Source organism: Meleagris gallopavo, chromosome 28, assembly GCF_905368555.1.
Source record: "Meleagris gallopavo chromosome 28, MGAL_WU_HG_1.1, whole genome shotgun sequence".
NCBI lineage: Eukaryota > Metazoa > Chordata > Aves > Galliformes > Phasianidae > Meleagris > Meleagris gallopavo.
Window position 1 is genome coordinate 2,185,744 of NC_139431.1, and position 17,468 is coordinate 2,203,211.

The window sequence follows — 17,468 nt, forward strand, 5'->3', positions numbered from 1 at the left end:
AGCACAGAGTCCTTAGCACAGAGTCCTTAGCACTGCCCCACAGCTGTAACTTTCAGTTTCCTCCGCTGAAAAAAACAAACAAACAAAAACCAAACAGCCAAAAGATCAGGAACTTTGTTAAAAATATTTATTTAAAAAAATACAATTGTTTTGCATGTCTGGTTGCACATAACTATTAACATATGATTGACTTGAATAATTTGCTACAATGCTTTTTTAAAGCCAGCTTGCATTATACAAAGCAAATCTCTCTGTCAGTTCTTACATAAAATAGTTTTCTTTAACTATTCCCACCCTATTTAAAAAAAAAAAAAAAAGATTGCAATACATGGATTTATTTTTTTTTTTTGCACAAAAATTGAAGCAATAGAAAAGTCACCTGATTCCTCAGGAAAGACCTTCATTATGTTTGAATAAAAACTGCCAATACGCTGCTCTGTAAAAGCAGCACGAGTCACTTTGAAGTCATTACAGTGCACTTCCTCCAAAACACCTTTTGCATCTCAGAACTTCGCCCTCCAAATCGCAGCCAAACCTGAAATGTGTTCAAAGAACTGCATATGTACAAGGATTAAGTTGATCAGACTTTTTTTTTTTTTCTCCCAACATGGTATCAACACGCTGAAGGTCTTCCTAATATGTTACCTTGGAAGGTTAAATAAAAGCAAATTTAGTAACGCTGAACAATTACTGAAAACTTTGGCTATTTATGTACTTGCATTACATACCAGCATTTTATTTTTTAAACACAATGGCATTAAGATACTCTTATTATAAGGTATTATTTTTCTGAAGTAAGAAAGACTGAGAAGCTACTCTCTCCAACTCTAACCAGAGCACCGAAGCAGTGCAAGGTCCTTGCTGTCTCCAAACCCCAGGTCTAGGATCAATCTCCAAGGTAGGAAGCACGCAGATGTTTGCTATGACATAACTTTGCATCTTGACTTGGCACTAGACACGTGAATCCAATGCAATTCTGTTCTGGAAAGAGCAACTGAAAACGTCATCTGCTGACTTCGTATCATTTTTACCACTCATGTTTCTACTAAATTGCAGGAAAATAAGAGAGGATCCACTTACAGAGTTAGCTGATGTGGTTGTCTCCTCAATCTGCCCCAAGCAGAAGAGTCAGAGCTGCAGGAGTATGAAAAATACTGCAGACATCATTGTGCTGATCCACACAGAGCCCAGACTGACCTGAAAAAACCACTCGAGGAGCAGCACTAAAGGCATCAGAAAAATCACTTTCCAAAACAGATCTGCGCTTGAAAAAGAAACAGAACAGCTGCCAACCATCACCACTGCTGAGTTGGTTGCTTAAAGTCTCTCCCATTCAGCTGATGCTTTCCTCCCTGGCTCCAGCTGAGCCACAGGCAGAAAGCTGCAAGGAGCAGACCTTCAGCTGCTGCAACTCAGAGCAGTTCTGCTGCAGCCAAGGGACCTTCCCTGCTTTACAAGCTCGTGGCACACGAGAGCTGTCTGCCATCAGCATGCTCTGTGTTCTCAGCAGTCCCAAGACAAAGCCCCATGCTGGTTGCCTCCCCTGTTCAGCCTCAGATTGATTCCAGCTGTCCCAATGCGCACGAGAGGAGACAACCACTATCTTCACTATGCGTGTCGCTTCAGCTTCCCTATTTATTCCATCTCTGTTATTAAGAATACGCTTCTCAGCTATAAAAACAGAGGGGTTGGGGGAGAGAAGCATTAAATGTGCTACTGTACTTATCACAAAACACTGTGACGTACATAAGGCCATCTGGTAACACTGCAACAGGATACAAACAAGATTTTCAAAGGGAGTTTTAGAATACTTTTTTTTTTTTTTTTTGCTTTTTTTTTTTTTTTGCTTTGCTTTTTTTAAACTACAATGAATAGTTAATCTCAACCCTGTTCACGGAGAATTAACGTTAAAACTAGTACATCATATATATAAAAACTCTGTGCAACTGAACAACAGCAGAACAAAAAGTCAACACAATTCTCTAAAGCAGTTCCAAAGCCTGAAGAGTTAAGACATGCTTGCCAAAACAACCCACAACACAGCTCAAGGAGCCCAGAGCACACCCAGGTATTGTAGTATTGTACCCCGGCACACAGCACACACACCAGGATCCATGCAGAGCCCATCCTCACCACCTTCCTGTGTTCCAGAAAATAAGGAAAGGAAAAAGAAAAACAAAAAACAGCTTCCAGTTATTAGTACAGCACTGCTGCACGTACTGCTCCAGGACGTGGGCTCCAAGCAGTGCTTTCCAACCTCCCTGCACTGCTGACAGTTGGATCCGTGTCTCCATTTCAAGACCCCTGTTTTCCAAATGCTGACAATTACACCTTCTGCAACACCTGGTCTCAACAGAGAAAGTTGAAAAAAAAAAAAAAAAAAAAAAAGCCCCAATTTTTTGTTCCATGAGCATAAAACTGTTCAAAGATACATTTAAGACACTTCTTTTTCCAGGAAGATGTGGCATACGGCAACGCCAAAGATGCATTTAAAAATAACCTTTGGGAATCCTTAGCCCACATGCTGTGATACAACCAAGAGAAAAAGAAAAGCCCCCCCCCCCCCTCCCCCCAGAAGCATCCACAGCACGTGCAAAACGTTTTCAAGTGGCAACTGCATCGTGCAGTGTTTGCTCTGGGTGTACAAACCTGGAAGCTGCACTGCATCCTGAACACACGTCCCCTGGCAGTGAACAGGTGTGCACGTGTATGTTTGTATGGAGAGAGCTGTTCAGCCTCGGTGGAACAATGCATAGAGGAAACAAGCTGTACAAGTTTGCCTTTTTTGATTAGATGCCTGCGACGGCTCTGCAATTCAAGTCTTCTACAACATTCTTTGGAAGGGGAGGGGAAATGAAAATCAATTCTGATCAGTCCTACTGTGTTTGGTAGGATAATTTATATGAATCTGATGTCTTGCTGTCTGAAAAGGGAAATACATTAGCATGCACATCCAAGCAGAAGCATGGGGCCCTGAACAGCTTTCTTATCCTGAAGGTCACTTTCTTGGGGGGGAAAAGGAACAAACAAACCAAAACAAGGATGGTGACAGTCAGCAAAGCAGCATCCTCCAGAAAGAACCAACTTCCTGCACTGAACATCATCTCCCTTATGTCTGTTTGTTCTTTGTACAAATCAAGAATAACACTCCTCACTTCTAGATCTACCAGAGACCCAAAACCAACGCTCTCCTCCTGCTTCAGGCAGCACCAGGACAGTCAGGGGATCTGAGCAGAGGGTCCAACAGTGATGCACAACACAGACTGCAGAAACACGGCAGCACTGCCATTAGTGCAGCTTCGCTGCCCCTAGATTGCATCCTCAGGACTAAAAGCCAGCTACAGAGAAAAGATTTAGTTCTGTTTTCAGGAATATTTCTCTGTTTGGAACCTGTTTTGTAGGGCTCCTGCAGAGTCCATAGGCTTTGCTCTCTCCAAGTGGAAAGCAGCGGCCGCAGATGTCAATCTAGGAAAAAGCCTCTGGCAGGAACAGCCCCACAGAACTGTGTAAAACAACTGTCACCACGTTTTATCTTTTAATCTTCATCTGACAGCCTCTGATTTCAGCAGATCAACTTTAGCACGGCACATATTCACTGCCACTCAACTTGATGGCAGTCGCCAAAGGCTCCACATTAAGCAGATTTGCTACCACTGCTCAGACTAAACAGCAGCCATTGCCAATTACTGCTTAATTAAACTCAAATCAAGCAACAACAAAAAAATCCCTGTTTAGACAAGACGTACCACCCCTCATTACAGCACCCCGAACAGCTTTTTAAGGAACACGACTGCAATTTTAATGGATTTCCATCTGATTTTCATCGGATTTTTAATTGATCTGCTGAGCATAAATCCTGCGAGGCTCGGGCTGTTTGCAAAAAGATGCTCCAAAACTGGTCAGACAAAATAAACCACTCATACCCAGGACCAGAAGAGAAATCTATTTCCTACACAGGTGAACTAAGGAACAAACCAGAACAACAGTGTTACAGACACCCAAAACTCACACGTGGAGTTTCAAAGCATCTGGCCATTCTGACAACGTTCCTGAACTACTGATGTAGTTTATTCCATAGCTGACAATACCAAGATAGCCTCTTGATACAGCACTGAGATGTGCCTTGTAAACAAACACGCGTTCAAAATGGAAGAGGTTAAGTGGTAGAGTAAAATATGAGTACATACAACAACAAAAAAAAGCTATAAAACAGTCGCAAAACTTAACTAAAAAATACACTGATAAACCACGGGTGGCCAACAGACTGGCAGTTCTATGGGCTCCGAACCAAGCACAAGGAAAATGCTACAGAAGTGGAGCAGAACTCTGAACCCATGCTTACTTGGAGCTGGCTGGATGTGCCAGGCCAGCTCTGCCACCCAGTCCCAAGCTGCTGAAATTCTTGCACCCAAGTTGAAGTCACAGAGGGTGGGGGATCTGACGTCACACAGCGCTTTGTGGTTGAAGATATGCACAAAAACAGCCCTCGTTGTGGTTAAAATGAACACTATATTAAAAAAAAAAAAAAAAAAAACCAAGAAGAATCTATCTGCTAGATATCCAAGGCTTGAAAAAACTATTGGGAGAAACTATCCCAAACAAACTACTGAACAGCCAAAGCCCTTCCTGTGATAACACACTCCTTTCTAGCAAGGATGCACAGATACCGAAGCCTTAAGACACTCTGAGGGAACACAGTGAACTCCCAAATTTGAGGAATTTCATCACTTCCTGCCCTACTGCAGAATGCAATGTGCCAAAGGCGCTGCATAGGAACCACATCCAGCCAGCCAGATTCCTGAAACGAGGCTCCGGGGTTCCACTCTGCTAAGGAAAAAGCTTCCTTCCACCACCCTCATCATTGGGATCACGTTCTCTGAAAACAGGAAGGTGGAACAGGGAACGTTGTATGACTGCAGGGGATTATCAGCACAATTCTGCTTTCCATGGATTGTCTGCTTGCAGCTAGTGGCATCCTGATGGTTCAGCTTCTCAAAAAAGACAGACATAGCACAGACAGCAGCAGCACAAGCTTTGCAACTCTGCAGTACTATTATACAGCAGCAGTGACATTTAAAAGAGATTTCTAGAAGCAAGACAGATGTTCAGCTTCCATGCTCATCCAGTCTAATTCTACCACCACCTAGGAATTAACCAATGCAAATACTATCAAAGCATTCAACAATACCACAGTTACTTCAGCAACATGAACTGCAATGTCACACAACGTTTCTGTAATGCTGCACTATTTTTTTAAACCAACATGGTACTACACCCATATTACAAACTGCTAACGTGATAATTAAAGAAGAGCCTATACTAACCCCACCTTCCCTATACTAAAAACAAGTTGCAATGAGCTGCAAACTGCTCCTGAATTGAGCCAGTAGAGCTCCAGCAAGTCACATCACCGAGCTCCGAGGAATGTGATCCAAAAAAGCTGGCAGTTCTATGCTTATTAATAAACGTCTGCTTAATGAGGCAGCATATATACAATATTAAGTATTATCTTAAGTGACCTGAAGTGGGGAAAACCTCAGCAAGCCTCTCTCCCCGTGCCCAGACTTCCAGTTTGCTTTCCCAACTGCCTCCTGAGATTACAACCCCATAGGGGACTCCTGTTTTCCAAGGCAGGTGCCTAAGCAAAAGTAATCATCTTCTCACATCACCTGTCAGGAAGTTGGACACCACCAGGCTGAAATACAGAGAGGCTGCACTTTCATAGCAACTTTCCCTAAGAAGGTATTCCTGAAGGTGAGCGTGCATCTCACAGCTATGGCAGTGCAATCTGCTGCAGCTACTTGGAGAACAGCATGAAATTAGGCCAAGCAAAAACTGACAAGCTCTATTAGTCAGCATTTGGTTCTCTTGCATATCTATGCTGAAAGTGATGCAGTTTACAAAAAAATTAAGTGCACGTGTGCACATACACAACTTTTAAACTAAAACTTGGCTTTTCTCCATAGGGGACAAGGAAAGGGAAGCAATTAAATTGCAAGTCTTTAGTGCTCATTAGTCATTTTTAAACTCTAATCCTAGTCTGCAATGTTGCTCTCAAATCCACACACACATTGGGCATAAAATTGGCCAACCTAAAACAACCATTAAAAGTGCTGCTATTTATATATAGCTATATATATTTTTCTAGAGCAAACTCATAAGCTATCATGCAAACCAGAAAATTCCACATGCCTGCTCTTAATTATGATCTGCAGGTTTCTCTCTGCATTTAAAAAAAAAAAAAAAAAGTCAATATTGCACATTGTCATTTTAAGAGCCACCGGCACAGGAACTTTATCCTGTATCTGCTGATGTCTAAATGCAAAGCAGTTATCACTCCTCCAATGAAACTCAACAGGAAGACAGTTCATTACACGAGCTCACTCCCTGCTACCAGCACCTGAAATAGGCACACTCTTTTCTCCCACTTGGCAGAGGACTTTCTGGATGAACAATGCCCAAAAAGCAACTCCATTACACCCACTCGTGTCGAGGGTGCTGTATCAGAAACATACAAAGTGGTTTATTCAATGCTAGAATAGAGAGAGAACATCACTGCAGTAAGTTAAGTCCTGGGTATTGTCGTACGTACGCTTTAAAGTGAATTCAGTCTGCAAAAGTGGCAAAAGGAAAACTGTGGTAAGCCTCAGCTCACCGTTTCTCCATCAAACAGGTGTGCTCTGCAAGAAGCACACTGCCAGCTCCTCGTGCTGTTAAGGTACAACCTTCCTCTGCTCATTAAAACTTCACAGCCAGCCACTGGGGATACCAAAGGAAGGAGACTGCTTCAATCTGTTTTCTAGAAGGTATTTTACCAAGATTACCTTGTGTCACTCAGCTCAACGTGAGTGGCAAACAGAAGTTGCTGCCTGACAGCAGATGCCCCAAAGTGGAAGGGCACGGACTGAGACATCCCACCCGTGAGGGCAAGTCCCTCTTCTTTCATTCCTCCGTTCTCTTAAAAAGGCCTCCTGAGGTTTAAAAATCGAATTAAAAAATTTCATCAGTGTTTCAAATGGCTCTGGAAACTCGTCTTCTATTAATTCACACACACACACGTGGCCACCAAGGAAAGAAAAACAAGTGCAAATTTACAGTGAGGTGGGCACCCCCGGTACCTCTGTCAGCCAGCGGTACAACATTAAGCCTAACTTTCTCAGGGTCTGAGTGCTTCCTCGAATAATAATAAAAAAAGCAATAGATTTAAAGCCAAACTCGAGATAAGAGCTGGGAAAAGCTTCTCCACTTCAAACTGTGGAAAAAAAGCAGTAACAACACTCAGACATCAGCGTTCTCACCCACTGCTTGGGGATGAAAACGCAGCATCAGGCAGCAACCTCATGTCACAGATAAACCCTCAACACCTCACGTAAAATCCACCATTCTGCTCATCTTCCAGCAGTGAGATTACAGGTCTCCGGCACAAGAAATGTTTGGACTTCAGCATTCAAACTTTCTGAGAACTGAAAAGAACTGATCCCACCAGTTGTTTGTCTCCAGGCTTTGCCCCCTCGCTGAAGGAGGGCTCGGAAGCATCCAGGAGCCAAGCACTGCAAGGCTGGGCTGTCTGCATGCAGCGTCATTGAGAAATTGTCCACATCTCAGAAACACAATCATGGAGTATGCCTTGAAAATTTCTACCTGCAAAGAGACAAGATGTTTTTACAGCAGATAAGATGCGGGCTGTTTTGCAGCTGCAGAAGTCATCAGGCCCCAAGGCAAAGCTGAGTGCACACACACACTCCTTTCCCAAGCATTTCCTGCAATGCCAGCTTCGATCGTGATTATATTTCTTCTTGCCAAGCACAGGAAGCAGAAGAACAGAGGTTTTCCAAGAGTCATAGAGAAGAGACTTCTCTGATACTATTTACTGCAAACAGTGCAGACTCAGTTACTGCAACACCAATTGAAACTCCCTTTAACCATAGTGAAGTCTTCCAACCAAGGAGGGAAGAGACCGGAGCTTCAGCTCCTATTAAGGCATTTGCATAAACATTACCAATCTGGGTCTTCAAAAAACAGGAATTTTGCAAAAAAAGGCATTTTATCTGGGAATGGCAAAAACTATGACTGCTGATAATCTCTGTGGAATTATAAATCGCTCTTTTAAAAAAATCGTGGTTAAATATAAGTGTCATCTCTTTTCCTTGCTTGCCAATATGTCCTTTCCATGAGTTCGTGTGCTATGTCTTCTGCAGATCAGGGGAAAATGGGCCAGGGGTAGAGGGTCCATCCAGTCCAGACAGTGTGAATGGGCCATGACTGTTCAGCACTGATGGAAACTAAAAGACAAAACAAAAGTGCTTGAGAAAGGGCATTTTAATTTTATGTTCTTCTCTAACTCTGCATAAAGAAGCTCCCCAGGAAACAAACAAACAAACAAAAAAACCCTTCAAAGAATCTTCCTGTCTTCCCCCAGCTAATTACTTTTTAAGTGCCACCACACCACAGATTGCACAACTCCAGCTATTACAGCCAGTGCTACAGGAGGGACACAGACTGCAGCCTCTGCACTGAGCACTGCCTATGTCCTAAACTAGTCATATCACAAGAAAATGACTTGATACAGCTTGTTGGGAAACAATGTCCTATGTTGTTCTTCAATTAATTATCGCCTGTTTGCAGAGAAAAGGGTACCAGCTACAAAAAGATCCCCTGAATTAAAGGAAACCTTTTAGTACTTCAAACTTGGAAAGACTGAGCAAACCAAAGCATGACAATATTTCATGACATATCATGAAATGCCTCTACTTAACTGCCTCATCTTATTAAACAGCAAATATTACTGCCCAAACTTGTCATCAGATTCTTGGGCTAACAGATCCCTACAGGTCTTCTGAAGAAAGCACTGACAAGTATGGCTCAGAGATGGGCTGAACTTGCTGGAACTTACCTGAAAGAGTGTATTAGCACCTTGCAACCTTGCAGGACTGAGAGGAGCAACCGGGCTGAGGGTACTCCAGAAATGAATACTGGAGAGCAAGGGGCTTGGGGTCAGCAAGATGGGAGTCTGCAAAACACACAAAGACAGTCAGTCGTGTGAAAGCTGCACTTGGAGTAATGCACTGCATATGTAAATCTGGCCACAGTAATCCAGCTCCTCCAGCTGCAGAGGGCTGGATCCCATTTTAGGAACTCCCATCCTCTCCTTCTGCCTCCTCCCACCTCCTCTTCTTCCCTTCAAACCCCACAACAGCAGCAGCAGCCATCAGTTCTCCCTCCCCTTTCTTAGCAACTGGCCCTCTCCTCCCAGCAGCTGCCAAATCCTGCTGTAACCTACAGCAAATTGCCTTCTCCTGCAATTCATATGCAGCACCTGCAAGTGACTTTGGAGAACTCAGCTAATTTAAAATGAGCAGACAGCGGGCACACACATGGTCTGAGTGACATGGGGAATGTAAGCTACAACAAAAGAAATGCACACCCAGCTTCTGAATGCTCTGGACGTTCCAGGTTTACAAGCCAAACACTTTGAAGGGTTCCAAAAGTGCAACTGCACTCTGTTTTTCTCCTGTCTTCAGCCATTTCAATTTTCTATCAGCAGTTTCCCTGCAGTTTAACTCCAATTTATTACAGGAAGGAGATTAAATGTATACAGAACAATATAACAGCATACTTGGATTCAGTTCTCTTCCAGATTTTCCATGAGGAACGAAAGCTTTCCTTTCCCACGCACTGAGAACAACCAAATTATGCAGCCATTGTTATCACATTAAATCACATTATTATGGTTTTAATGGCTACTAAATCAAGTGAAAGAACATTGCTGAACCACACACCTGTTTTTAAAGGAATTTCAGAATCAACCTGAAGGATTTCAGAATGAGCCTGAAGTGCTTTGGTAATAATTCAGTGTCACTCTGGGATGTTTACAAAAGGATCCTTACAGTGCTGGTTTGGTTCATCTGCCCTCCCTTACTGCCTTACAGTGTAACACAACCACTATTGTGGTTAAAAAAAAAAAAAAGAAAAGAAAAAAAGGAGGTGGGGGAATTGGGTTACCTGGGAGAAAAGTGCTGGAGTAAGAGAAGCAGTGGGGAGGGAAGGGCTCAGTATTCCCAATGGACTTGGATCACTGCCTGTAATGACGAGAGTAGGAGCCAACTCCAGCCCTTTGGGTTTTTTAGATCTGGAGAGGTGATTGGCAAATTCCTTCTCCAGAACAGATGAATCCTGCTCTTTGGGCTCTGGGGATTGATGCTGAAGGCTCTGAGCCTGCTCCAGCTGCTGAGAAGCCACTGATTCTATGTCCGTGTCAATGTCCAGGTCAGGATTAGAACTCAGGGGCGGCGATGGGGGGGTGGAAGGAACTTGCAGAACGGGAGAAACCGAGGATACAGGTGGAGTTGGGGTAAAGCTGGTGGTCAAGTTTGGCAAAGGTGCTGGAGCTTCAGGGATAGTTAACTTGGGGAGAACGAGAGTCTCCAAGGTCTGCAGCGTTTCTTCTGATCCCATGGGAAGAGAGGATGCAGTTGAGGTGGCAGAAGCAGTGGATGTAGCAGAGACTGTCGAAGTGGTGGCGATCAGGGGGACGGATGAAGGCTTTTTGGAGGGCATGGTGACAAACTTGATGACAGACGGCGTTGGATCCTGAGCAGCTTTCTTCTCTGTCAGTTTCTCAGCCGGATTCTCAATCTTGATGGACCTGAAGAGTTTTACGTTGGAAGAGTTCAGGGAGTTCAGCGTAAAAGAGGAGTACAAGCCTGAGTGGATGTAGTCGTTGCGGCTGGAGGATTTAGCACACGACTGAGACTTCTCCTTCCCACAGCTTTCCACGTCCTTTGGAGCACTGTTAACCTCTGCAAAGCTGCTCAGCTCGGGCTCTCCTTCTATCCTTCCCACGACAAGTGGATCCATTTTTAAGATCTCCGGATAAGAAACAAACTTGTACACAAACTTCTTACCATTCACTTTTTTAATGATATTCTGTGGGTAAGAAGATAGGTATTTTTAGCCTTTCTTTAGATTCATTTTCCTGCTACAAACTCTGCCTAAAATAGACTGAGGAATTCAATAGTTTGTCATCTTTCAACAGAAATTCTTTTTTTTCTTTTGTTTTAAACACACTGCAGTCTTGCAGTTCAGTTATCCTGCCAAAGTATCATCTCCAGAGCTCACAGACACAACAGGTGAGGCTCAACCTGACCTCAGCGCACCCACAGCAACCCTAAGAGAGCAGAGCAATTCTGTTTCAAATATTTAAGATGATCCACTAGGAAACAAAGGTACCACCATTGAAGTTAACGTCACTGCAAGCATAATCTAAGAGGAGAACATACAAGATTAAGGCTTACGAAGTTTGTAGAATTGATGCCTAATACATTAAATCAAACCACCCTTATTCTTAGTGAGATGATAACAAAAGAAAGCAGCAGAACGTGGGCTTATCAGTTATCTTAATACCACAAACTTTGTCAAACTTGCTTAGCTCCTCACTGAAACACCACACACAATTTGGGCCACAGAGGATGCTGATTTGTTGTACAGTTATTATTACTGAGACCTCATGGTGCAAAATCAGATGAAGGAAATTGTGCTGCCCAATATTAAACTCCAAGCACCACACTGCACCCCACAAGCTGACAGCTTCTTCAGAAACCTTTTTTTTTTAAATCTCTACACCCACATGACAACAGCTGTGGGATAAATGGCTTACTGGAAGGTTACTGAAATGAAGGTAACAATCCCACACTGTGGTTCCAGTTCAGCTTTTTGACACTACTCGTGTTCTTCCAAGTTCTTTGAAGACATCAGCTTCAGAAGAGAAGCACCTCACTCTGCTGGACTAAACTCAGTCTCCTCAGTAGAGGTGCATTTCTGAACACAAGAATGAAAACAAAGAACCTCTAAGCTACCATGCTGGAAATCCCTATTTTGATAGCCCCTTCATAGAGATAATTACAGAAAAGGTTTTAATGTGGTTGGAAAGGAGAATATTACTCACAGAAGGATAATAGCAAGGGCATAAATTAAAGAGGAAAACATTTTGCCATCCAGAACCTTAGAAAATAACCACTGGAGAGGAACCAGGCACGAGGATAAACAAAAGGAAAAAGAAAAACCTCTAAACTTAAGTCAGTGCACCTCACTTAACTCTTGGAGCCAGAAGTGACACCTATCCCCTCGAAGAGAATGAAAAAGGAAACAAAGCTCATTAGGCAGAAGCTGGTAAGATGGATAAGGACTTCAGGTGGATTTATGGACTTTGTTACCTTCACATAATAGTATCTGAGAGCACGGCTGAGTTTATCGTAGTTCATGCTGGGCTTGTTCTTGCGGATTCCCCACAGTCTGGCCACCTCCTCTGCCTGCTGCAGTTTGAACTCCCCGTCATTGGAGGTCCAACAGATGATATTCTTGTTCTGAGGCTCTTTCAGGAGTTGGAGGAGGAACTGCCACAGGGTGATAGCACTGTCCATAGCAGTAAGCTGAAATGCAGAGAAAAGGCAACAGATTAGGAACCGTGCATCTTCTGCATCTCCCTAGAAGGAGGGTGAGGGCACAGAGATGTTATTTCCAAAGGCAGCAAGAGTAAAAAATTATTAGTCACCAGTCGTGAAAGATGTTCCCTGCAGAACAGGGAGGCTGAGAGCCAACTGCTATCGTCTCCTCCCACATGTCAGTCCTTTTCACATGGGTTATATTTAGCCTCATTTAACTAAATCAGGTCATTTTGGGTAAGTTGCAATGAGTCATTACCCAAAGAAAAGAAAAAAAAAAAAAAAACCCCAAAAAGAAAACCACCCCAATTCTTAGTTGTTCCACGGTCACCCATTCTGAGTTGCACTGAGGAACAGCTCAGGTGCACCCAGGTAAAAATCAAACCACCTCCTCCCTTCCCACCCACTCACCTGCAGCCTCCTCCTTCAGCTTCAGATGTCACTGTGAAGAACAACCCAACCTTCCTTCAGTTCACATTTCTAACGTCCCTCCCAGCCAACCCCCAGCCTGCTCCCTTATCTTTCTTACGCAATTTTCATCCCTTTCATAAGAAATTAAGCAAAGAAAAAAAAAAAAAAAAAAAAAGAAGCAAATACAATTTCAAGCATTGACTTGGCTTTTCAAGTTTTCAAGGCTGAGGTCTCTTAGGACCAGTGTCACTCCAGCACAGTTTTCCTGCACTGCAGGAGGGATGTACAGCCACCAGTACAGACATGGAGGCCATTCCCTGACCACATCTGCCTACATGAGGTGATGCTTCCACCAAAATGTAAGCGCAACACCAATAATCCTGTCCGTACAAAGAAACCAGGCTGTGAATTAAAACAGCTAGAACCATATTCATGCAGCATCCCATATGGATTCTCCTCTCCCAGAACACGTGGCTTCTCTCCATACAGCTTCAACTTCTTCCAACGTAACAAAAACAAACACGGCTGCTCTGCAATAAGAGCCTTCCCAAAGAACTACGCTGGATGTGCGCCCTGCTAGATTTCCCCCTGCCCCAACCCTCCATAAAGGCCAACCTTTATGGCACAGGGGCTCCTACTGGGGTGAGTGCAGCTCTAGCTACCAAGTGCTGTTGGCAGGAGGAGGCTCTGAAGGCTCGCAGCCCCAGCAAGGACTCGTGTCCGTGTTGTTGAGGTCCAGGCACACACAGGGCTAAGTTTGAGATCCAGGCAGGACTGCCAGTTTGTCCTCATTACCAAAGCCTTTATTCCAATCTCGTTACTGCCCAGCACTTAGCCAGCCCTAAATAAGGAAGAGAACAGTCTACATGTCAGAGCCTCAGAATCCAGTCAGCCCTGAAAAAGGATTACTGCTGACAGTTTACACAGGACCAAGCATTCCTATTTTAAATCAGGTGCCCCGGGGCAGGTATTCTTTTTGGGCAGAGCCCATTGCATTTAACCTATTTTCACAAATACCTGCCTGATGGCACACTGACATGATGTTACATTGATCAACTCGGTTAAATTGCTGCAATTACAGGGAACAATCTCAAAATGAAGGACACCCACACCACCTAGTTATGCTGGCCTAAGGTGCTTTCCTCGTTAATTACTGATGAGCGCAACTCTGCGCTTGCCCAAATTAATTGCTGAGCACTCTAAGAAAGGCATCAGCTGCTGAGCAAGTCGTGAAGCACGGAGCTGTGGGGCAGGGAATGGAGTTAAAGCCCTCCCAGCTCTCTGCTGTGCACTTTGCCAATGCATTTCCTACAGAGCATCACCAGCACAGCCTCATTATCCTGTCAGGATGATGCACACGCACGGGGTGTTGTGTAGACATCAGGACTTGATTCTACCATTCTATAGAGCTGTCAATACCCGTGATAAGTGTTAAGAGAGAAAGAGCAGGAAAAATGAAGTTGAGTGATTATTCCCACGCTACGTTTATCTGCAGCAGCTTCAAAGCCCATAAGCAGCACTGCACCAAACAGCGCTGAGCGATGCAACGGGAGGTAATCACACAGAAATTAGATTAGCAGGAGAATATCAGGGAGGCAAAGGCTTTTTCTCCTAAAAACCTGTGATGATTGCATCCCCGAATTGAAACGCCGTGTAATTTCAGCGCTGTGCTTCCCTTTAGCAAGAAGCACTTTGCTGTCATTATCAGAAAGCTCTCCAACCTTACTGCAGTCACATCATTGCCTGGCTTATGGCTGGAGCAGAGCTGAGATGCACACAGCCGACACAACTGTGCTCCCGTGGCACGAACAGCAGCACAGCACACGCCTGGATTGAACAGAAGGGTAGATTTGTTAAAAGCCACCTTCAGAGCAATGTGCCACGTTGTCCTGAGCAGCAGAACAACACCAGGGCTCCTCGCTGGCATCACGATCTCTACATACAGCACAGCTTTACGGCTGCAGGAATCCCCCCCCAGGGGCACAGCCACGACTACAGCAAACATCAGATCATCCAGCTGCTACCAAGACTCCTGGAATCACAGGTTTCAGCACTCTGTGCCATTCCTCCCATCATTTCGCCAAGGATGCAGCACGGCATCGTGCACAGACAGGTTATGCTGCAGACGAACGCCCCTCTTCGTTCATTATTTATTGCACACACCTACAGGAAACAACGGAGCGACACCTGAACGTATCCAGGAGCCTGTCCTGGTTAGATAGAAAGGGAAATAATATCCCTGCAACCTGGCTAAAGCAATGGGACAGGTGGGCAGGTACAACCTGTCCCTTCGGGGACCTGGAGCAACTGGGAGAGAGTAACACATCCGCAGGAGAACGTGGTGCTATGAACAAAGGCACATCTAATTTAACTTTATTAAAGTTGCCTTGATACGGCATGAGAACACAAAGAACTGCTGCTTCTCCAGGATGAAGCGGGAGAAAGTAAAAGCAAACCAAAACATCACATGAGATGTACAATTAAAAAGCAGGCAGCCGACCTGCGTGTGACTTCAGAAAACCCAAAGGATGCATTCAGCATCAATTCCTCCTTCTGCAGCTGGGGCAGGAGGATGGGAACCCACCACCCCGCTCTCACAATGCTGAGATGCTGCTCCTCTTATGGCTCCTATGGAACATCTCAACTTCTTCCAGATGCACGGCCCTGCCCGTGAAAGCCATCAGTTTGCAGCACAGCTCCCGTCAGCAGAAAAAGCCTCCTTGTCTGATTGCTTTTCCTTCAAGATGATTGTGCTGATAATTACAAGCACGCCACTGAAAAACTGCCTTTCAGCTGAAGGTTATTTGCCTTGCAAGAGTCCACGGAGAAGGAAAAAGGTCTCACACGAAAAGACAAAGAGGGAATTAGGCAGACAGGCAACAGCACTGTTTATGACAACAGCCTTCCCACTTCTGCACCATTTGAGTACGAGGAAAAAATAGTTGCTAGAGGCAGAGGGCAGTTATACTTTGTAATGAGCATGCTAAAATAGAGCACTATTATTGTCTTGAGATCTTCTCTGACGCCTACAGATGACCCTTGAAGTACACAGAGGAGCTGACAGCATTTGGCTGCACTTTTCTAAATAGGAGTGCTGCAAAGCGGAGCTTTCTCGCGTTGCTGCGGCTCCGTTTGAGGCCTTGACAAAGGTACAAAGCCTCACGTTTACATGAGAGCTGGGACACGAGATATGCATCTTTTCCAGCAACTTCTCATCCATCTATGCCACAATCCGTGCGATTGCAGAGCCTCGGGGCTCCGCATCGTTTGTGGCAGGCAGTGTGCAATTGCTGGGTGGCACGGCTTCGGAAGTGGCACAGGGCAATCTGTGCTGCGGCCACAGATTTACTCACCACTGCAGAACAACCTTCAGCATTCAGCCCCGAGGGAGGCGGAACCCAGAGGAGCTCCAGCAAGGCAGGTCTGTATCCCACCCTCGCCCCCCTCCCCATCTTCGAGGTCTTCTGGCACGTTTCCTGTGTTTGACTCAGCCCTGAGAACAGCTCGAGTAATCCTTCGCCTCGGCATGTTTCCTTATCAGCAGCTGCAGGCTGATGACTTCTGCAGATGGACTGATTACAGCAGTCAGGGCTGCAACCTCGTCAGAATCCCCCACAGAGGCAACACAGAGCGTAAAGGAGAGGGAGGAAGAAGGCCGTCCCGCACAGTGAGGACAAAACCATCACCTGCAGGCACTTAACTGGCACCCATACAGCTGCCCAGCCAGCGGCACAGAAGCAGCATCTCCAAAGACCGGCAGAGCAGCACAGAGCAGCAGCAGCAGAGCCACCGGGTGACAACGCCACAAAAGATGCTGCTCAAAGATTGCCAGCAACAAAACCAGCACTGCGTATGCGTGCACCAACCACAAGGCACAGACATCTGCCAGGAGGGAGTGAAACCGCTCTGCGGGGCACGTATGCTCCTGCTCAAAAACTATTCTAATAAAACAGCAGCAGTAAGTGAGAGGTGGTCTTTGGGACCTCGTGCTAACAGTGCAGTCAGACACGCAGCAGGTGTGCAAACGAGGCTCTTGCACTGTGACAGGAAGCCCTTGCTTTGCATGGGCACTCTGCACACAGACTGCAAAAGCTGAGCTGCTAGGGCTGCACTGTACCGTTCCCCAGTGTTTCTAATGGCTGAAGATGGCCACGGTGTGCAAACAGAAGGAATGTGCAGACAATAAACCACCCCCCCCCCCCCCACCTCCTCCCGTGCAACGTTGTGCAACGCTCCTGCACAGACACGGCCTTTTGATGGTTGTTCCAGGAAAACAAACAAACAAAAAAGCAACACGGAGCACTGAGATTAAAGGAGATCTCTGCAGGTCACAGGCCCAGACAGGGTTAACCTCAAGGTAAAATCAAGCAGTTTGGTGTCTGCAGCCAAAACAACAAGTAAATAGCCACTCTATTCCCCCTACTCCTTTTGTTGTAGTAAAAGGACAAGAGCTGCAACATCACTGATGAAATATCTAATTAAGCAGTCATCAACACACAATCAAGCAACGGTTTCATTAGCACAGCACTTGAAATATCCTATTACCAACAAACCTTTCACAAAACACTTGCAAGCCCCTGGGAAAGTGATTCACCCCAACTATTACCTTCAGCATTT

At 45.0% G+C, this 17,468-nt stretch overlaps 1 protein-coding gene across 6 annotated transcripts in view; it reads right to left on the bottom strand.

Annotated features, from left to right (window-relative positions):
• The window catches only part of ELK4 (ETS transcription factor ELK4), a 37,161-nt gene that overhangs the window by 9,326 nt on the left and 10,367 nt on the right, over window positions 1-17,468 (bottom strand). For 3 of the 6 annotated variants that reach the window (XR_014879915.1, XR_014879914.1, XR_014879913.1), the window contains exons 2-5: window positions 12,213-12,428; window positions 10,003-10,926; window positions 8,894-9,010; window positions 7,642-8,282 (exon numbers count right to left, since the gene is read on the bottom strand). Coding sequence is in view for 3 of the 6 variants with exons in the window: in XM_085210330.1 (XP_085066456.1) it covers window positions 8,184-8,282; window positions 8,894-9,010; window positions 10,003-10,926; window positions 12,213-12,419 (1,347 nt within the window). In the remaining 3 variants the exon portion in view is untranslated. Of the gene's footprint in view, window positions 1-113; window positions 8,283-8,893; window positions 9,011-10,002; window positions 10,927-12,212; window positions 12,429-12,851; window positions 12,930-17,468 lie in introns of those variants that run through there. The other 3 variants (XM_085210329.1, XM_085210327.1, XM_085210330.1) reach the window with 2 other exon arrangements.